We start from the raw sequence: 22,416 nt of genomic DNA, 5'->3' as shown, positions 1-22,416 counted from the left end.
GCACTGTTTGTTCAATCTGTTACTTCACCCTTTATTGAGAAAGTGACTATTTTGGGTTATTAAAAAAAACAAAAATCATAAATACTTGGCATCAACATACAAGGACATTAGATTTTGGGTGGTGTAGGTCACAGTATTAACATTTGGCATACAAGTGTGGCCTACGTCACTCAAAATGTGATGTCCACATATGTTGATGCCAGGCCTTTATGAGCTAGTTTTTTTTTTGTTTAGTTTTTTAATAATTACCCTTAATAGTAACATTCTTAATAAAGCAAAATTGAACAAACAGTGCAGCAACACACACGGACAGACATTGCAACAGTAGCACCAGTACAACCCTTGACAAATGAGAAGCCAAAAGATTTAGGTTAAATGTAGTTTTAAAAAAATGTTATATATAATTTTTCAACAAAATAAAATGGTTGGATGTTCAACGCCATCAATGACAGCCAATGAGTTAAACAAGTGCCCTATAAATGGTTAACTCCTTGGTAGGCATTGAAAGATGAGCTTTTACAGCCAGCCCACCCACTTTAAATGAATTCGATATTTCTCTTTATCAGTGGCAGGCAGTGAGTTAAATACTATGATATAAGGATACAAATTCTAGAGTGTCATTGGGGGCCATATCCCCTATCCAGTGGTCTTATTCATCTTAAGTGGATTTTTTTTGTTTTTGTTTTTTTATATCAACGTTTTTATTATCAATCATTTTCTTTCATCATTAAAATACATGTGACGAAAAAACATAGATAAGGTTGAAAAAGCAGTTTCTGCTCTTGCACCCTCTTTAAAATAAACTGCTGCATATTAAGCCAAAAGAACTGTTGTGTTTGATAGAACAATATGTCTATATGCTGCCATAGCAGATTCATGCCACATTAAGCCCCCAAACTATTTTTAATTTATCAATTTTACCCTGGAAACCCTCGTTTACAGACGTCGTGCAACCGCTTTTTTCAAACCAGCCATATAAAGAAGGTAATTATATTTATTATACGAAATGTCTGTCATTTTTAGCTTAGAATGGTAATTGATGTCTAATATTTATTTTTAAAACAACGACTTTAAAAAATTATTCGCTTGCATATTTTAAACTTTTAAACAAATTACGTCACAATGAAAAAAATGGTGTCTGTAAATAAGTCACAGATATCTACATCATAACTATGGTTTAATTGTATTTTTTTCGTTACTGTCGCATTTTCCCCAATATTTTAGATGATAAATAATCAATCCAAACAAAGAAAGATTGAAATAAAAAAAAAAAAAAAACGTTTAAAAGGGTTAGGGGTAAATAAAGGGTAAATATATGAAAAAGAAAATCTCGACCACTCCTCGATGTCTTCGATTTCTGCATCGCGACCCTTGTTATATTAACATGTTTCACCCATAAAATCCCCCCAAAATCCGGCTGTGGCCATTCACAGATGTGTCTTGACACTGGGTGTTACATGAAGTTTTTAGATCGAAAAGAGGTAAGTACGCGATATTATCTCGTTAAAATCATGGCGTCTTAATTTATGCTTTCTCATGCTCTCACCTCCAGTTAGGGTTTCGCTGTTTTAAAAAAAATTTTAATCCCCTCCTGTTCAAAATTTTTCGTACCCCCAGGAAATTCTGATTTAAGTTTTCCAATGATGTACCACACATGCATATAGGACCATTTTTAAATTTGCCTAAATTGGGGGTCTGCATGTCCAAAATGTAATGTCTATGTATGTGGGTGCCAGGTCTAAATTATAATTATATATACAGTAAATATACTTTAATTATTACCAGGGAAAGGGAAGTTTGGGGATCAATGCTGAAAGCGCTGCCCCCGCAACCCTACTCTGGATAAGCGGTTGGAGATGGATGGATGGATGGATGGATGGATGGATGGATGGATGGAGCCTCCATCAATCCATCACTGAGGATAATTGCCGTTTTTCGGGCACATGCAGAGGGGAGGGCGCAGAAGGTGCTTGAGGACCTGCTCCTTCACCCCTACATGCCCAAAAGTGCCCTTTTGACTGGGCTTTTTTTTGGGTGCGTATGTGTGTGCTGCCGACTGTGCGGGCACTCCACCGAGTACTTTACTGGAAAACTGAAAACACCTTTAAAAAAAATTTTTTTTTTTTAAAGCAGTCTGTGTGCCGCTAAACCGCCACAATTGACTACCCGTGTTGCATCCATTTCCTGGACACTCAGAGGAACAAGAAGTTAGGAAAAAGTGGGCTAGGATTAAAGCAGAAATGTGAAGTAATTTCATAACATGCCAAATAGGGTCACAATTGAAGTAATTAAACATTGTGCAACAAATAAAGCATTAAAAAATAATGTATATGTTTTATGTTTGACAAAATAATCGCGTTTCCGAAGTTCGAGCCTGAAAGGGGCCGAACCCTGAAGTGATACGTCACACCGGGAACAGCGATGGCAGCTCCATACATACGGCCGCCATACAAAGCCCTTCAAACAATGATTCAAACAGCGATATAAGCGATAGATCGAGCGCAAGGGAGGAGATCCAAGTTTTTGAAGAGTTGGAGGAAGAAGAGGAGCTTGGAATTTTATGTTGGACCTAACATGTATTAGCCAGACGCTAATCAGGATGCAAACAATGTGCATAGACTACCTGACATGGAATGGATGCAAGACCCATCGAGATTACAAAATTGGTAAGATATATGCTGTTATTATTTTCATGATTTGAAGATGCAGGCATTTGCACATAATTTTATGTTTTTGTCTATCTGATGACATTGTAAAAAAAAAAAATAATCAGACTTCATGTTCATTTTGGCAGATCCGGCAGCTCTCGTGCATATAAAATAATAATATAAAAACGTTGGGGGGAAAGAAGGAGATGAGTCGTTGATGGCTTTCTCCACTTTATTGTGGCAACAATAAGAAAACAAAATAATAGCGGACTGCTGGCACATTCGACCGCGAAGTTTTGCTTCTCGCTGATCTCCTCCTCGCCTCCTACCACTCCAGCGTCTCTTAAACGGATCGTGCATAGTGTCTTGTTATGAGCTTTTTGTTCACAAATGTATCGAACACACGACGTGCTGACAACTTTGTTTCTTTATTAACACATGGAGCTAACAGTCCGAACACAGCTTGGGGCTCTCGGCAGGAAGTGGCGTCTAATGGCGTGAGGAAATGTAGTTTTTTCACACAAGCGAAAATATTACAAAGCACCACTTCAGTGTTGTCCCGAGACTACATTTCCCATGATTCACTGCGTGACCTGCGCGCTCGCTGATTCGCTGCCAGACATTAAAACCAACATGCTTGTTGTTGTCACCTGTCAGCGGCTCTCGTACGTAAAACACAAACTAGAAGGCTATCAAGCGATCACCGTGAAAGAAACGCCGAATCGTACAAATGCAATGCAATGCTTGAAGCATGAAGGTGGAAATACATAATTCAAATACAAATAAATCTACACAAACTCACCGGCGGTGTGTGTCTCTTACGGCAACGTGACCGTGAATTACCGCGACGCCGACCCGCTTATATGCACATCCACACCCCTTTCCCAATTGACAGTGGATTAACCCTTTCGGACAAGATCGTAGATGACGCACAATTTAAACACGCTTAACCTAGCGAACGCAACAACAACTATGATCGGGGATTGCCACGAGTTAACTTTCGGCTAATGTCGTTAGCTTATACTGTTCATTCCACAACAGTTGGCAGCTCTGCTTTGACAAAGTCATCAGTCATCTATCCAAAAATAACACTTACTTTTTGGCAAATCCTTGATCATAAGCAGACCGGTTAAGGAAGCAGGCATCTTCGAAGTGTTTGCAGCAGAGAACACTACTCGATGATGGCATGAAATTCATTCGCTTTGTGCGAACGAAAGATGTCCATTTACGTGCCCTGCTATCCTTTGGCTACTCATACAACTTTTCGTTTGAGTGAGAACAAAACATCGCCACACATCGCCGTGGCATCTTACCGAGAAGCAATGCAACAAACAATACTGTTCTATGGCGGACTTCCCTTGCACTTCACGGTGTGGCGTAATTTCCGAAGATTGCCAAAGAAAAGCATTTTTGTTGTCAAGGGCGTTGCTATGGTTTAAACAAAGAATCTGGAAGGGTTGCGTTAAAAAAAATAATGAAAATATGCTTATAGTTGTTTAGCCATTGATATTCAAAAACATGGTTGGCCAACCTTAGTTCACATTTCCGCTTTGAATATCAACGGAAAGAACTTTGTTCAAAATCACAACAGCTGGGTGAGTTTTCTCCTTGCAGCTGGAACGTCTCATTGAGTGGTCTTTCTTCATTATCAACAACACCAGCAGTAGCCACTAGCAGTAATTGTAATGTAAACGCATGTAGTCGTCTACTGCGTGCTTCATATTTAATCGAATGAATAATAACTAAAGAATGAGACGATGCAGCATGTGCAGATGTTTATTTGTTGTACAACACAGAATCTCATAATTGCGTAACGGTAAAAATTGTATTTCTCAATGTGGGCGTCTAGTATAGGCTAACATCATTAGCCAGCTAGTTGGGCTACCCTGCTTACTGATAACTTAGCTGGTTACCTAGAAAGCCTTTGAATGGAGAAAAAATATCTTGACAGAGAAAGATTTTTCATCTTTCATCATAAAAAAAAAAAAAAAATCTGGGCCAGTAGGAATGGGCATTTAATGGTGTATTGTTTGGGTTAACTTATTTACTGATTGTATTATCATTTACTTTTCATGACACCAGGTTTATTGTGAGGATTTAAAAAATAAATAAATAATACATAACATTCTTTTATAGTTTTCATCTTTAATAACACCATGGCTCTCATTCCAATTCACAGCAGAAGCTTGTTTTTCTGTTTATTAGTTGTTTGTAGAATATCCTAGAATGATTTCCTGACCAATGTATCGATAATCGTTGTATCGTCATATCGTCAGATCATCGTTATCGTGAGCTTTGTATCGCAAATCGTATCGTATCGTGAGGTACCTAGAGGTTCACACTCCTATCTAAAAACGTACATATCTTTAAGTTCTTGTTTTAATCTAAATCTAAATTAAATATTTGCAATCCGTCCCTTTATTTCATTTTCTGTGTTTCCGGTGTTTGCATAAATCCTAAGTGATAATTTGGTAATTCAATTTCTATGTATTTTGTGGTAAAAAATAAATTAAAAATTGTATTGTTCCCGCTAGCCACCCTCGTTAAGTGTTCTGTCTTCTCTCTCTTTACAATGTTATTGAGAGAGAAATAAATTAAGAAAGCTTGAAAAATAAAAGCCACCAGGGAATCGGATTTTCATAAATTTAGGGTTTATATTTCGTTATGTAGACATGCCTCGTAAGGAAAGCAGGTTGAGGGATGAAAAAAAATGAGCTGGATGAGGCTGCTAAAGGCCGTGGATCCCTCATCAGCTGGGTGAAGAGTACAATAGGTAAGAATAACAGAGTTTGCAAGGATATTCAGGTATAAAATACAACAATTATAAACACAATTACAATATTATTGTATTGAGGAAGAAATTTTGATACAGAGGTTGAAGGATGAAAAGAGGCAAAGACTTAAAGTCACAGTCAGAAAGTGTTGATAACAGTGTTGTTTTCTATTCACTATTCCACGCTGCCAATTAAGGTCTGTCACAGTCACAGCCAATTATACTGCAAAGCTGGTTAAACTAAGTTATGCTGTTGTAAGGTGAGTTAAATTCTTGTTCATGTGCCCCTTTTGATCCATTTAGCACCTGCCCCTCGGTCTCTGCACGGCCCTGCTGTTTTTAATTATTATTTTATATAATTCAATTAACAAATACAAATGAATAAAAGCAGAAATACACCCTGGTTATGGCCCCCAATAACAATCTAAAGTTTATTTTTATTATTATCAGTATTATTATTTTTGCTTTCATAGTATTTAATGCATTGCCTGCCATTGACAACAATAGATGTCTAATTCATTTAAACTGGGAAGACTAGCTGTGAACGCTAATTTATCAGTGTCAATTACGGTGCTAAATGAGTGCTTACTATCAACCCTCCCAGTCAAAATGGATTGGTCTTACTCCGTCAATGTCAGCCAATGAGTTAAATGAATGCCCTATAACGTTATTGGGCTGCAACTCAGGCGCTCTTTAGCTGTAGCATAAAGCTAGCAGACTAAAAGGCTAGGCTATGTGGTTGTTTCAAATACAACAAGGAGTTTTCTGTTTTATGTTAAATTTAACAGTAAACTACAATTGGGACCATACAAAACTTGTCTTTCAGGTCTGTACTTGCAAGTCAAAATAAATAGCAAAAACAATGCATCTTATCTAAAAACTAAAAAGTTGAGTCACTTGGATCCGAAGACCCCACTGTCCACTGCATTCATGTTCCAAAATTTAACTTTTTGTCAGATTTGTGAGGTAATAAAGAGCTGGCAAAGTGCATATGTATATATTGCGTAAAAGAAAACAACCTAAAACTATTATTGAATTACTAATATACTAATACTAATTGAAAATACAGTAGTTTCCATCTTTTATGTAGTTAGTACCTTTTCTGAGAAGGGGAAAAACACATGTTGCATTATTGAAAGCTTGGCTCAAATTTCATGCTATCAAAACATCAGATTCTTGGCTTTGCTAACATTGTGAACGGGTTAATAAAAACAATTCGCAGTTTGGTAATAATAAACAATACACTTTTTCGTGTATGTGTTTTTAGTTTAGACAGAGCTATGGGAAGCCAAAAGCTAGTGGTTTTTAGACTGGCCCAAGACAATATATTCACTAAGAATTTTTTGAGGCGCCAACAATATCAACCAACACTTAAAAAAAAAAAAAAAAAAAAAAAAAAAGCCACTGTTGGGGAATTTCTTGCTTTTCTGATTCTGTAGCACTCAATTTTTAATGCTCCCTGCAGATCATGTTTCTCCTGTTGCAGTTCTTACTCCCTCATAAGACCAGTTATCTATCGTAGTTGACATTACTTCTCTGTTGTGACATCTTTGAAGGTAGATGTCCAGCCCATTTTGACTGGAAGGGCTGAGTTCGAAAGATCCTCTTTCAATGCCGTTCACAGTGATGGACATCTAATCCATTTGAACTGGAGGTCGCTGCTAGCCCATCCAGTTCAAATGGATTGGATGTCTATTTCCACCAATGGAAGCTAATGAGTAAAAACAAGTAAATTTGACTATGTAAACTAGTCTAGGCATGTGCTGGTATGATATTCTGACGGTATGATAACTTTAAGCCAAAATATCATGGTTTCATGGTATCAAGGTATTGCAATTACAGCTCTAAAATGTGTGAGTTTGACATATCTGGGTTTAAAATAGTGCTGCAACGATTAATCAATTCACTTGAGTATTCGATTAGAAAAAAATGTTCAGAATTAAATTTTGTTGCTTCGAGTATTCGTTTAATCAAAGTGGCGTTGTAATGGTTTATTTTGAAAATGTTTACATTTAGTTTCATTGATTAGGGTGGATACACTGCTGTCTGGTCTGCTTCATTTCACATGGCTGAATCCAACTGCTCCCTGTTAAGACCAACGTAAGCTAAGTTTTTGAGCTAATGTTTTTTAATGCATTCATAATTTAGTTTATGGGTATTTGTGCCATTTTTTGTGGGAATAGAGTTTGAACCATTTGTCAAGAGCCTTGTAAAAACAAAAATGTTAGCATTTTATAGCATTTAAGCTAGCGGACGTTTGCTATGTAAGTTGGCTAATTGTTCTTTTGTTGAACATAGATATACCGTACCGTACATACCGTTTGAGGCTCAGTTCAGGTATTTTAATTTTTCATGTTCCTTATCCGATTACTCGATTATTCGAACTAACTAGTTCATCAATTAATCGACTACTAAAATAATCGATAGCTGCAGCCGTAGTTTAAAAAAAAAACTTTTTCCCATTGAACAGGATTTTTATTTTTCAAACCATTAGCAAATTGTAACATAAGTGTTATGTTCAGTTAAAATGAAAAAAAACAACAACAACAATATTCTAAATAACATTAAAATAAGTCTTAGGTGATTCTAACCACCCTCCACAGGTTAACATTATTATCATCAGAACAAAAATTGAATTATTTCCCCCCCCAAAAAAAGGAGTTTCCCCTCCTCCAGCCATCGTGTAGCACAGCTGACTCACTGACACTGAGCAACAACCAGCTGCAAGCGAGGGATTTCTCCATCCATTTTTGGGATGTAAAAAAAAAAAAAAAGCTAATACCATAGGGACGGTATGACGGAAAATTTTTGCGGTTGTGAAACCTTGACGTTTTCATATCACGGTATACCTTGAAACCGGTAATCGGCACATGTCTAAACTAGTCTAGTAAAATGCAAATATAGTCTCTGAAAAATCAACTTGAGCAAGTCATTTTTCACTCTCCCATGGGAAATCACATCGAAAGAAAAACAAGCGCTTGAACCATCTCTAAATATACCAGCAGGAGGGGGAAAAAACATACACATGAAGAAGGAAGGAGCTCCAGCAATCGCTGAGACTGATCTTATTTTGGCTCACCTGCAGGTGTTGGGGTTGAACCTCTTGCCTTGCCGCAGACACGACTGTGAACTCTCTCTGCACTGGCAGAGGCAGGTGTCCGGGTTCAGGGGTTGATTCCCGGGACACTGGGCGGCGCACACGCAACCGCACAGATCCTCGTCCCAGCGCTGGCCGACAGGGCACCACTTGCCCTCGCCACGACCTTCACATTGACATTCACCTGAAGGAATACAGTCTGCTCAGGTACTAAAAGATGACTGAAAACACCTCAACAATATACTCTCTCCTTACTCTGCCTGTATTCCTGTCAAGATAACATAAAACACCCCTTACAAGTGTTGTGGTCCAGTTTCCAGCCCAGACCGCAGCTGGCTTCAGTGAGTCCGTTTCGACAGACGCACTCGCAGCTAGGCTCTTTCAGAACCCTGTTGGGGCCACACAGAGCCAGCAGTCCTGAGTCCAAAGCCTCTGGAAGCCACAGAGATAAAGAAAAGTAGTTGGAAAAGCACCAGCGGTTAGTTGCTAAATCCAGGCCTTGTTAAGTAAATAGAACTGAAATGCAGTACGGTCTGCACTTTATTTCTCTTCCCAAGACAACTTTTTCATGGAGGATGCCATTTGACACACTGTGCAGCAAGTATCACTTACACACCACGCATCCGTTCATTTTCTACAACAATTGTTCCTATTAGGGTGGCTTGTAGCCTGTAGTTCACCTGACTGGACGCCAGTTAAAACAAGAATTCAAACTCGGATATAATACTAAACAAAATTTTGGGTTTTTGAAAAATATTCAGTAACATGCATGTCAGAAAAACAAAAAAGGATTTCACCTGTGTCTTTTGCAGAATAGTTAATGGCTTCTGTTGGTAGGCACATACAGTTCACTGGGTCCCACAAGTATGTTGAAGCACAGGGGACCATGGGAGGGGGACACCTACACATGTAACACACACTTAGAACAAAGGTATAGACTAGGGTGACAAAACTATTAAGGGCACAGGTGTCAAACTCAAGGACCTGGGGCCAGATCTGACCGCCACATCATTTTGTGTGGCCCATAAAACCAAATCATATGAATCAACTTTTAAATTTTAGTTGTTTTTTTTTTACACAGGACAGAATTTAATGCCAATTCCAGGTCAACCTGTATAACATCAGAACAATTTCTTACATAGAATTCATGAAAAGCAGCGAGTATCAAATTCAAGGAATTGAAGACGGACCAGATGAAATTCAATGTTGTTTTTAAGACACTTTATCAAGCTGAGAAAATTTAAAAAAAAAATTTAAACCCTGTTGGAATCCTGAAAACTGCCGATTGTTATTAATAAAGATGCTGATGAATATGAGGTGATCTCATACGGGTTAGCGGTGAGGATGGTCCTTTGACAGAAACTGTAACTACAAACCGGATTCCCAAAAAGTTGGGACACTATAAAATTGTTCGTAAAATGCAATGATGTGGAAGTGCCAAATTTTAGTATTCAGAATAGAGCATAGATAATAGGTCAATGGTTTCAACTGAAAGAATGTATTATTTCAGGGAAAAATATGTTGATTTTAAATTCAATGGTGTCAACAAATCTCAAAAAATGGACAAAGAACATTTTTACCAACAGTTGGGTCTTTCAGCTGTTTGTTCTGTGAGCAATTGATTTTTCCAGCCTCTAATTGCTATCTGTTCCAACTTTTTAGCATTTGTTGACAATGAAATTTAAAGTGCATGTGACACAAGAAGGCATGTTTATTTCATATTACGCGCAGTATTTTGTGCCCCTGAATGAAATGGACCACTTGGATGTGTGCCGAAGCGATCAATATATTTATTCAATTTTTGGAAGACTTTCGGCCACAGTCTAGGATGGAGGAAGAAGGCTGATGTGACATCAATGGGAGACATCATCTTCACTATACAGCTATGGTGTTGTAGGAGAAGGACTACGTCTTCATCTGATTTTGCGGATCATTTTGTTTATTTTTCGTGTCTTGCCAGCCCAATGTGCTGCAGGCTTTTGTTGCTACACCAGAGAGAGTGGTGCGAGCCTTTTTGGATTTCCAAAAGATCCTGTTCACCGCGAAGAATGGGCAAATCAAGTCCAACAATTTAAGGACCAGTGGACAGATGAGGAAGTAAGCTATGTGTTTTATGTCAAATTCTGGGATCATGGCACACCTTTTAATAAGGAGGTGACTTGCATTTTGTGGGTGACAATGCTCCCTGTCCACCGAGAAGGCAGCCACTCTTGCCTTCTCGGCCGATGACCGGCGGCTTGTCGCACACCATGGTCGCTGGCTGATGAAGGGCAGCCAAGCGCTCTCAGTTGCCGTGTGTGTCGACACTTCTACCCCCCTCAGCCCTCTTGCGTGCCAGCCTAGACAGCGTTATAGTCGGCTTGGGCTCAAGAAGCCCCCCGCTCTCTTCTCCAGTTCTCGATTGTGTCGAGACTTCCACCCCCCTCGGCCCTCTTCCCATGCCCGGCTCGGGCAGCTACGTGCTCCGGCGTCGGCCGGTTTGTTTATCGAGAATGGGCCATTTTCAGGTGTTCATTCCCCTGCTGTGTCCCCAGCAATGAGCACTCCTGCCAGGTCACAGCAGTGTAACAACGAGCCGTAACTTGCTCGCCGCCGGGGGCTGGCCGATCGGTAAAGGCAATCATTCTCGCCGCCGTGTGTGACATGAGTTGGTGTAGTTTTGTGTGATTTTTCGTGTTGGAAAGGCGACGAAGACACTTGGAAGATCTGCTTGCTCAGTTCGGGTTAGCATGTAGCCTAGCTCTCACCTTCCTCTTTTGTTTACACTCTGTCCTCCGTCTCAGAGTTCCTGGCAAGGAAATGACAAGAGCCGGACTAACTCCGGTGGCATAAAATACCGTTCGGGAGCTTTAAGAAGTTGGCAGTTATGACCATTATGCAGTAATTTAGCCCTGTTGTACTGAATAAATGCATTTTTAATATTTCCCATTCCATTTAACATACTAAGTCTGTTTGTTATTTGTTATTTGTCATGACCATACAATTTATATAGCAATCGGGGAAAAAATACTTAGATACAAAGAATATCCTGTAAAAATATTGGACAATGATGACATTTTATGTTGCAAACGCTGTCTGCGCAAGTCATCAGCCTCGTGTTTGTTGTCGCTGTCGTCTTTTTCTCTTTCTGAATCTTCCTCCTCCTCCAAATACGACTCAAACATATATGGCTGTATGTCACTTACTTCCTCTGGATCGACAATATAGTTCGAAAAATCCACACTTGAACCAGAAACGATGAAAAACGCTTCCTCCTCCCTTGGGCTCAATGCTAAATCCGCTGAATTCGCTAATTCTCTGACGTCATCGCCAAGATGGAGGCGCCAGAGCGCTATAATAACAGGAGGAGCTAAACGACAGATTTAAAGACGCATTTCTCATTATCTGCGCTTTGTTGTATATATAGTTGTTGTATATCGTTAAATCGTCTCAAAATATGACTTTAATTCCAATAATAATGCTATTTAAGATTTTTTTGGTCATGTCACATGAACTTTAAATTCAACATATTTTTATCCCTTAAAATGATACATTATCTCAGTTTTAGCTTTTGAACTGTCATCTATGTTCAGTTCTCTCTCTGAATAAAATGTTGAGATTTGGCACTTCAACAGCCCTTCATTCAGTTTTTATTCACAATTTGTATCGCATCTCAACTTTTTAAGTAATCTGGTTTGTAAAATGTGTCTGAGTTTGACACATCTGTGCAAGGAAGTTCAGTTTGGTTGTGTGTTAGTGGACATTGTTGGGGATTGTTGGACATATAAATGAATTTCAATCTGCTTAAATTATGATGTTAATACTGCCTAAAAATAATAATTGAAAATGATGTAATAATGATAAAATGTTATTTAAATACATAAAAATATACACTGTACATATGTAGTTATTTAGTTACCCAAACTTGACTGTGAAGTAATTATATTTACATTCCCTGTTTTCATTCATAGGTTTACAACCTACTCTGTTACTGATTAACAAAATAATCATGTAATCAACAATAAACTGTGAGTAAAAGTTGAATTATACAGATGTGTCCTCTTTTGGATCTCTTTCGGTAGGGAAAACATTATTAGAGTGTAAACAGACGAACAAGTACAACTTAAATGAGCAAATGATACTGAAATAAATTGCATGTTTGATGAAGCTTCACTAAATCATTTTTTTTATTTACTTGTTCCAAAAAGCGCTAATGTATTAACTCTATGGATTAGCCACTGAGCACCTTGACACGCCTTCTACAATGTCACTCACAGGTGATCTGTTGCGGCTCGTCTGATGATGGAGCGCAGCGGACGCTTGTGGCGGCACTCGCAGGCCGTGTGATTGATGAAGGTTACCATGACAACCGAGGGGTCTATCCTGTGTGGTGATATCTCCATCAGCTGGGATGACAGAGGAGCATGAGAGTTTGTCAGTGATTGCCATCCACTGTGAGTGGGAAACCATCCAATTTCACTTGGATTTATTTACAACATATAACATTTTTGTGTTCATCTAGCTACATTTTTGTCATGGTTGTGTGCTGTGAGATTATTCTGCTGTGAAATATGAGGTTTGTCAGAAAGGCTCTGGGATTTGCGTCGCAGAAATACATTTCCAATCCAAAAAGTTAAGTTTACCCTTTAAAGTAAATTCTTATGCACTTTCCCAGCATTCTCTGTCCAGTTTTCAACTATTCCTGGAAGGATTCTTCCAGGACCCTCCCAGCTCTCTGGTCACTGTGCGATCCTGATCTCATCCACATCTTTAAAATGGATTGAGCTTGGGAAAGAGGGAAAAAAATATGGTGCCAGGTGTGGTATTTAAGGGATCGAGAGTCGGTCCAAGACAGTTGCAAATTAAGCAGACAATTTGGGCCCCTTCACTATCAGGGGTCCCCCAAGACCGCCAAGAAATTGTTATAAGAAATATATATATTAAAAAAAGTTCATCATACAAACAAGAAGAAATTTGAAGAAAGAAAACATTTGTTCATGATAACACTTTAAAATGTTTTTTTTAAATAAATTAGTTATTCTGGTAGATTTGTTAACATTCGTCAAAGGTACCATACGAAATTTTTATTTTTAGTGTTAATTCAAAAACGTTTCTACTCCACGCATGCTCCACCAATGCCCTGATGAGTACACAGAGACATTTTAACTGAGACTGCCCTTCGGGTCGAACGCTCTGGGCAAACACGCGAGTGTGCGTCCTTGCAGCAGCAGTGCTATTTCACCGAGCCTCTTACTTGTCTATGCTTGACAAAAACACCTTTCGAATCCACTTTTTGAACCCACTTAAGACTTGCTACTAATAATAAACAATCACGTTTGCTGTTTTTACATTTCAGGTGCTGATTTGATGGGCGACAAGCATGCATGCCATGTACGAGCTTGACACAGGCTGCAGTTATGCTTTAGGCAGGAGGTGGACATCGCAAGTAAACATATATGGCATAGCATATACATATGGCACCTTTAAGTTTGCCAATATTCACTGCTGTTTGGCAAATCACCATCGCATCTCTCATGACGTCACCCAAAAATATAAATAAAAACAAATTACCCCTACGATGCAGAAAGAGATTGAAGCTGCTCTGTGGAAAAAAAACAACCTTCCAATTAATCTACAGGGTGACCCAAAAAAAAGTTTACACTGCCATATTACAACTTAAATGCCATGTTTATTCAGCTTAGAATTAGAATTTAATCACAAATTATACATTATTGTAAAGAACATGTACAGTACACTCTATTTTTCAATGTGTCCTCCCTTAAGTGTCACAACAGCCTCCAGGCGCCTGCGGAACGCTTCTTTATGTAGGATGCTGTCATCTTTTCCCAAGATCTAACAATGGACCTCTCCAAGGCTGCCACGGAAGTTTGTGGCTTCTTACAGGCACTGTCCTCCACAGTTGCCCATATGATATAATCCAGGGGATTGAGATCTGGACTCTGGGGTGGCCACATATCACCTTGTCAATCAACTTTTTGGTCCGCACAGATCGGGTTTTCCAGACCCAGGTTTTCGTGAGGCTGTTCCAGTATCTTTCAGCTTCTTTTTAACTTTGTAGACTGCACATCTGGATATTCTCAGATTTGCTGCAATCTCAGTAGGTGTCAGACCGGCACGCAGCAACTCAGGTACAGCTAAAGTTTTCTTCATTTTCAGCAGAAGCACAGGAATTGTAGAGACGAGAGATTACCAGCTGCATTGAGTGACCTTAATGAATCACTTAAGCATGACAACCTATTTAGATATGTTTCAATGGCTTTTAAACAAGCAGTCAACTGAGTGTAAACTTTTTTTTGGGTCACCCTGTTGCTATCTCAAGATTTTAAGCTAACATAACTCAAATTGTTAAGTTCTCTTCAATTACTTTGAGTATTCCTAACTCATTTTATTAAATGAATATTGTAAACCAAGTCCAGTTTACTTAAATGTTGAGTTCAAATGGTTTAACTGACATCCAGTTTACTTAAGATTTTACTGATTTTTTAAAAAATGATCACGTTTCTATCACAATTGACCCATTTTGAGTATTTCTAACTCATATAATCATGTTAATACTGTAAACCAGGGGTCAGGAAACTTTTTGACTGAGAGAACCATAAACCCCACATACGAGAGCCATTAAGTGTATGTGTGTTTATGTGTGGTATGCAATTCTGTCTTCTGTTGGTCGCTTGTCTGATTCTGTTAAGTGAGCACTGTTATTTCTGTGTTGTTCTTGAATGCAGCACTAGGCAGACGGGAGCGAGAGTTGTGCTCAGTTCCTCGCTGTTGCCAGTAGTCGCTGTGTTGTGATTAAATACATCTTGAGGAAACAACATCAAAAGCCTAATGTAAATTTGCGCAGACAAAAGCTGAGACTCCACACTTGTCAAGCAAGAATGGAAATGTTTGAATCAGTGATTTTAAAAAAGCGGCTGTCATTTAGGATCAACTTTCGCGTCGCAAGACATGGTGTGACGTTGCACATATATGCAGGAAGTGGAAACCACAACCAGCCAGTGCCATCAGGTTGGCTGTGGGGTCGTCAGCTGGGTGCCAGCCTTAACTGGTGTTTCGGTCTTTTAACCCCAGAACACCTCTAGGTGGTGGAGCAGCCACTGGAACGTCTCCCTGCCGCTCCCCACAGCCGACCCAAGACCCTTCCTTTCCCCATGCCTTATCCTTTCTTCAAAGCCAGAGCCAACAACTTCTTTGCTCCGCCTCATTGGCCAGGTCTTTTGTCGTCTTCCTTTCTTTGGAGCCAGTGAATCCAAGTGATCAGAGGAAGCGCTGGGTGGAAGTCCCTATAACCTCGGCAGCCGACTTCCACCGGGAATCTATGTGCCTTGCAACCAGATTCGAAACACAAGGTTGCCAGCTCTGCATACTGTCCCTTTTTTTCTCTCAAAGGCCACTTCCATCCCTTCCTCCCATGGTATCGTCAGCTCTCCCATGATACCAGTCTTGGTGAGGGCAGACAAGATTACTATGTCCGGACGCAATGGAGTTGCTATGATCTCTTGTGGGAATTTCCGTTGGCGACCAAGGTCGACCACTGGTTTCCCACTCAGCTCCATGGGTGAGAAGCAATAGGGGACACTTAGGTTGGTCTTGTGTAGCCGGTATTCTTGCCTCACAAAGCTTATGTGCCTCTGTGGTGGACCTGGCTTAGCCCCATTTGCTTCCAGTCCGCGTGCCTTGAGACCTTCGGCCAGCCTGCGCAGAACCCAGTCGTGGCGCCATCTAAACTGGACCTGTGCTAACGCTGTCTTGCACACTGACAGAATATTCTTCAGGCTGGGATTCTAGGACTCACAGAGCAGATTAGCTTCTTCAGAGCTATCCCACCGGTGTGGGTTCTCGGGGCTGGGGAGTGTGCCGTATGTGGCCCAAATGTGGAAACTAAGCCTTGCCTGAAGCCTTCCCCACATGTCCATCCACGTTATTGCCCTGTCAACCACGGCCTTACAGGTGGTCCCTCTCCCTTGCTTTTATTGGGACACTGCTTGGATCTTGTGTAGATTCTCCTCTTCCTTCACCTCTTCTGAGATCACTAGTTCTTTCCTTTCCTTCTCTGACACTCTAGACCAGCCGCCGCAAATCCGAGACCGGCCCTCTCCAGTTGATGTGCTCCAGTGACCTTGCGATGCTTTAGGTGGTTAACGGCGTAAGCAACTGACTGGATCGTGCTCAATTTGGGTCTGGTGCAGATCTGCCCGTTGGCATTGCGCACACAAGTGTCCAGTAAGGTTTTTAGTTTACGAGCCTCACCATTTCCAGCTTGTAACCAAGTCTGGCTTGATTTTAGCGGGAGTTTCAGGCTGGTTCTCCTGGCGGTGAACAGACAACGAGGAAGTCCAAGCCACTTTTTGATAGCGTTGTTTGCTTTTGCTTCCAACTTCGCAACTGCTGAAAGCATGATGTCACAAAGCTTCAATGGCCACATCAGGGGTTAGTATAAAGTGAACTGCTAATACCAGACCTTGAATTTACCTTTTAGGAAGCTGTAGTTGAATTTGCCCAACCCCTCTGTGAGCTGGAATGTAATGAAAGTGAAAGTGATCGCGCATTCTGGCATATGAGTGACTTGAAACCAGCCCAAACACGCCACTGGCTGAGTCACGGCTAACGAGTTTTCTGCCATATAGGTCAAAGTCTTGGAAGTCTCGGGTTCTAAAGCCTATCTCCGTGCAATTCACAATGGGCAGAGTACCGATTGTTGCTGAACTGAAGCACGTTATTTCAATGTACTGTAGTGTACTGAAGGATCCAAGATCCATATGTCAGTTCACAAGCAGCTCATCACAGCTGATAATGTCAGGTAAGCATGCCAGTTACACGCTTAACATGTCGGAGTCGGCAGAGAGCCAGATGCGCTCATTTAGAGATCTGCTATGGTTAGCAAGCCATACGTTCCCAACAGCTACTGTTAACTTTCAACTTTGAGTTCAAACTACTTAAATGAAGTCTATCTAACTTAAAATGTTGAGTTTTAACCAGTAAGTTTTTCATGAATTTGAAAATTCAAGTAAAAATGTTTACAAACTTTTTTTTTTTTTTTTAAACCTGTCCTGTTCAGCTGTTTGACACAGAGAATGGAAGTCGAAGTGCCCGGTCGGTCTGAACAGTTTTAATGTTTCACATTGAGAGTATGGCATACTCCCATTGTGATCATTCAACATACCTCTTTTATTATTACAAAGCAGCGAACAGGAAGGGGTTATGGGAGAACAGAAGAAACACAAGAGAAGAAAGAAAAGAAACACAAACAAACAACAACAAGAAATACATTGAATGTCTACACTAACTACTAATGTGTTTATGCTATCATCAGCTAGATGTATTTCCGGTTGACACCGTGGGGGCCTGTTGACCAGGGAAAGACGGGGACGGGGGTGGGGGAGTCTATAAGCTAAGTGGTTGAAAGGGGTAGACTGTACACAAATAAGCTCTGTGATCTTGAACCCAGTAATCCGTGTGAATCCCTTGTGAGTGTAAGCCCGTTGGTGACTGACCCTACGCCGCCCCACCGCCACTCTCGGCACCGGGACCCCCGACCCGAGCACGCCCTATCACATCCTGCCGCACGCGAGCCCTGAAGTAAAAATGGTTGACCTGAAAATTCAGGTTCTGCAGACTTTTTTCCCCTTCATTGGAACAAGATAATACATTGCCCATTTTGCAACTTTTGCTTTTAGAACTACAGGAAGGTTGCTGATCTGTTTCCTGAGTTCCAATGTTGTGTTAATATGTCAAAGGTATTGCATGGTCAATGGAAACGAAATTCATTTTTAGTCCCGAAACATTTCTGACATACCTCATCTGCAGCTTGTGAAAAAGGTCTTTGCAGCAAATGTGCTAATATTTACCGTCTTGTTGACGAACGCATGACTCGTGTTGGTGCAGTAAAAGGCTTCATTAGTGCAGCATCCACCGCAGCGATGCAGCGCCACACAGCGCGGCCGATAGAACGGAGTAGTGGATTGTGGGTACTCTTTGGTCACCTCAATGCACACCTCCCTCGGTTGACATGAGGTGCGCTGGATCTCCTCTATGATGACTGATCATGTTTGATCGCGTTAGCCACTAAATTAAGAGCATTTTGACATGATAGACATTTGTTTACCTGCAAGAGTGCCGTCCACTTTGTAAAGAGGCTCCTCCCTCAGCTGCACCCAGCGATCGTCGGGGTTTGAATGGACCGCTGGGCTCGCTGAGGAGGTGGGAAACGAGAAGGAAGAGGTGTGCCATGACTTCTTCCTCAGGCACTGCTGAATCAAATTGTATTCAGGGTAGAGAAGCCGCAGCAGCTGATCCACGCTCACAACGCTCTGTAAACTGACCTGGTCATCTGACAACACTGGAGCCTGAAAGTTTAAAACAGATACAGCATTCTAAAGTTATTATAGTGCCGCGTAGTGTTTGGAAGCCGCTTTTGCTTAGAGCTATCCAGTGAAATGATGAATATAACAAGATAATAACAATCGCGGAGTTGTTTGCTTGCCTGTACATGGTATTTGGTATTTTCACTTTACAACTAAAAAATGTCTTAGCCTTCATCTCATTTTCCCTTGTTCTCTATAACTGGGACATGAAGTCATTGTTGTGGGACTGTGAGGTCATGATGGACCAATGACCAGTCTAGTGCTCTGGGGTGTGTCCTCTTCCAGGAACATGGGAGAATAATATTCATGGCTGTTTCATTACCCCAGCTGCACCAGTATTCAATTACTTCAAAGCTCTTCTCATGTTGGAAAGAAAAACCTGTCATTGGATGAATGAAGCCAAAATCTGAAACTTAAAGTAACTGTTGTCTTTTAGTATAAATGACCTTTATGTAAAAGATGGTTGCTCAAAAAATGTAAATATGCATATTTTTACACACTTATAGTTACACACTTACTTTGCCCTCCTGATACAGCTCACCATTGTGGCAAATCGACACTGCCTTCACCTTTTCTATGTCATTTTTTTCAAGTAAATCAGTGCATGAAAGAATATATACTCCACGAATGAGTGGTAGTAGAGCTTCAGATAGCTACATGAATCAAAGTATGACAAGATAGGCTAACGTACAAATAATATGAGAAGGACAAAATACAAAACATTCTCCTTTTCGTTTATCGTTTTCGTTCAAACAAAATCGGTCTGTATGAGACTGCAAAAGTGTCAACTTGCATTTAAACAACATTGTCTTTGCAATAGCCTAGGAAATTTTTGATGTATCTGACGTCACGGACAATGCGGACAATCTGAAATACTTGCATTTGATTAGTCAAAACACTTCTGTTGTTTAAAAATGGCTGCTCACGGCAATTTTGCATACTTCCTGAAACTAAGTGTTAACCCACTATCAAATGGCAGAAATTTAAATGTAGTTATTAATCAAATTCGTAAATAATATTCTTCTGGGACACACTTGATTAAAAAAAAAAAAAAAAAAAAAAAAAAAAAAATTCAATTCCTTTAATATTTGCCTTAACTAATAATGTTGGCTACACTTAATCCTTTATGGGGTACTCATTTTAACCCATTGGTTGCCTTTGGCCGCTCGCTGCCACCTCTCTTGCCAAATTTGTCACAAAAACGACATTTGTTCATAGATAATCTGAACTGGACTATAAGCCGCAGATGCCCTCATTGTATTATGGAATACTCACACCAAAAGATATAAACCGGTAACACTTCATTTGACAGCGGCGTCATAAGACTGTCATAAGACCAAATGAACCACCATGAAGGTTGGAACCAATTGCTGCAAAGCTTCATTGCTCCAAGAAGCTTTATTTGGCCATCACAGCTCTCGCTGGGGACACAGTCAACCTCTGCTGTCAATACTGTGGTCGTTCAACATGCCTCCTAGCATGCATTGCAATGCTACAGATGTAAATAGCAATCAAAATTCATGTTCTGTGCTAATTATTTCTTCAGGTACTGCTCCAGTTGTTTCATCAATTGCTAGTTAGGATATTTGGTAACAATTTATTTGAGATTGGCGCCATAAGACTACCATAATTATGACATGACACTGCCATGAGAATTAATGAATGCTTCTAACAGATGTCATTTTGTCATCCGGCAAATTATCTCACTGTTGAATGGATGTAAAAGATCTGAGCTGGACATAAATGGAGTTAGTGACAGAATTTGCCGGATGACACAAAATGACATAGGTCCTAAGCATTCATTAATGCCCATAATAGTGTCATGTCATTATTATGACTGTCTTATAGCAGTCTTATGACACCGCTGTGAAATAAAGTGTTACCTATTTACCCAAATAAATCAACAAATAAGCCGCACTAGACTATAAGCTGCAGGATTCAAAATGAGGGGAAAAAGTAGCGTCTTATAGTCAGAAAATTACGGTAAATTATTTATTCCTAGATAATATCTTATCAAAAATAGTCACATGCCTGATAAAGAGTTATTATAATTTTTTTTAAAAAAGTATCTGCAGGCAAAATTAAACAAGAGTGCTATTATCTGTAGAATCAATGTAACATCCGGACAACCAAATTTGTTGTTTAAACAATTTTTAGCACATGAAAATAGGTTGAAATAGTTGGTGTCAAGTTGTTATCCGATTCACCAATGGTCATTTCTTATCGAATGTTCATCATAAAGTCTTATTGGCATTACTTTTATAATACAGTACTTTTGAAGTCAAGTGAAAGGTCCACAAATATTACTTAGCTTGTACAGTATATGTGGACTTTCATCTTTGAATGAAGAGGAATGGCAAACATATTTTGGACAATTGAAAAATAGTCATACATTTTCATGCTTGGATTTAATGCAATCAATGAAGACATGATGTCTAGAGCCCGTTGGCGTCACAACCAGCCGAGATCTCTTCCCAGATTTGCTTTGCCAGGCCTTCCACTTGCTGCTTCTTTGTGGTTCTGACTGCCTTTGCTTTTGTCTTCACTAAATGAAAGGCATGCTTTATTGGCTTCAGTTCAGACCACTGACTTGCCCATTGAGGAATATTCGCTTTAGTCGCCTTCCAAAGACTTTACTATGCCTTTTACTGTATGTCTAGGGTCATTATCCATTTTCACTGTCAAGTGCTGTCCAATCGGCTTTGAAGCATTTGGCTGAATATTTATCCTAATATCACAAAGCCTCCATCATATTTAGACAACATGGTCATGCTTTGATTCAAAAGTTTTTCCTTTTCTTTGCCATCAATCTGTCACGAGTTGACATACAGTCATGTGAAAAAATTAGGACACCCCATGAAATATTCAGTTCTTTATTGAGAAATGTTCACATATCAATGTCTGATCTTGTTTTTCTTTATCTCTGGAAAAGAAAGTGATTTAATTGCAGGTAAACAAAAAAAAAAAAAATGTTTAACTCATTAAACCAAAATAATGCAAATGCAATTCTGAGGAAAAAGTTAGGACACCCTACCACATCATAGCTAGTGTTACCCCCTTTGGCTGAAATAACTTCAGTGAGACACTTTTTGTAGCCATCTACCAGTCTTTGACATTGGTCTGAAGAAAGTTTGCCCTACTCCGCAACGCAGAATACTTGCAGTTGTGAGATGTTTGAGGGGTTTCTTACATGTGCAGTCCATTTCAAGTCACCCCACAGCATTTTAATGGGATTAAGATCTAGGTTTGACTCGGCCATTCCAGGACTCTCCATTTCTTCCTTTGCAGCCAGTCCTTGGTGGATTTACTGGTATGTTTTGGATCATTGTCATGTTGCAAGATCCAGTTTCGCTTCAGCTTTAAATTTTTCACAGATGATCTCACATGTTCCTCAAGCACCCTCTGATACACGATAGAATTCATGGTGGATTCTATGATGGTGAACTGGCCAGGTCCTGCTGAAGCAAAGCATCCCCCAACCATGACACTTCCGCTTCCATGTTTCACAGTTGGTATGAGTTTTTTTTTCCTGGA

General features: G+C 40.0%; 1 protein-coding gene across 4 annotated transcripts in view; it reads right to left on the bottom strand.

Annotated features, from left to right (window-relative positions):
- The window catches only part of vegfc (vascular endothelial growth factor c), a 36,264-nt gene that overhangs the window by 10,333 nt on the left and 3,515 nt on the right, over window positions 1–22,416 (bottom strand). For 2 of the 4 annotated variants that reach the window (XM_057825044.1, XM_057825054.1), the window contains 6 exons: window positions 18,624–18,864; window positions 18,367–18,557; window positions 12,773–12,903; window positions 9,316–9,419; window positions 8,816–8,950; window positions 8,501–8,702 (listed from right to left, as the gene is read on the bottom strand). In XM_057825044.1, the coding sequence (XP_057681027.1) occupies window positions 8,501–8,702; window positions 8,816–8,950; window positions 9,316–9,419; window positions 12,773–12,903; window positions 18,367–18,557; window positions 18,624–18,864 (1,004 nt within the window). Of the gene's footprint in view, window positions 1–3,991; window positions 5,402–8,500; window positions 8,703–8,815; window positions 8,951–9,315; window positions 9,420–12,772; window positions 12,904–18,366; window positions 18,558–18,623; window positions 18,865–22,416 lie in introns of those variants that run through there. The other 2 variants (XM_057825061.1, XM_057825068.1) reach the window with 2 other exon arrangements.

This window comes from Corythoichthys intestinalis, chromosome 2, assembly GCF_030265065.1.
Source record: "Corythoichthys intestinalis isolate RoL2023-P3 chromosome 2, ASM3026506v1, whole genome shotgun sequence".
Classification (NCBI taxonomy): domain Eukaryota; kingdom Metazoa; phylum Chordata; class Actinopteri; order Syngnathiformes; family Syngnathidae; genus Corythoichthys; species Corythoichthys intestinalis.
This window is presented reverse-complemented; position numbering and strand designations above follow the sequence as displayed.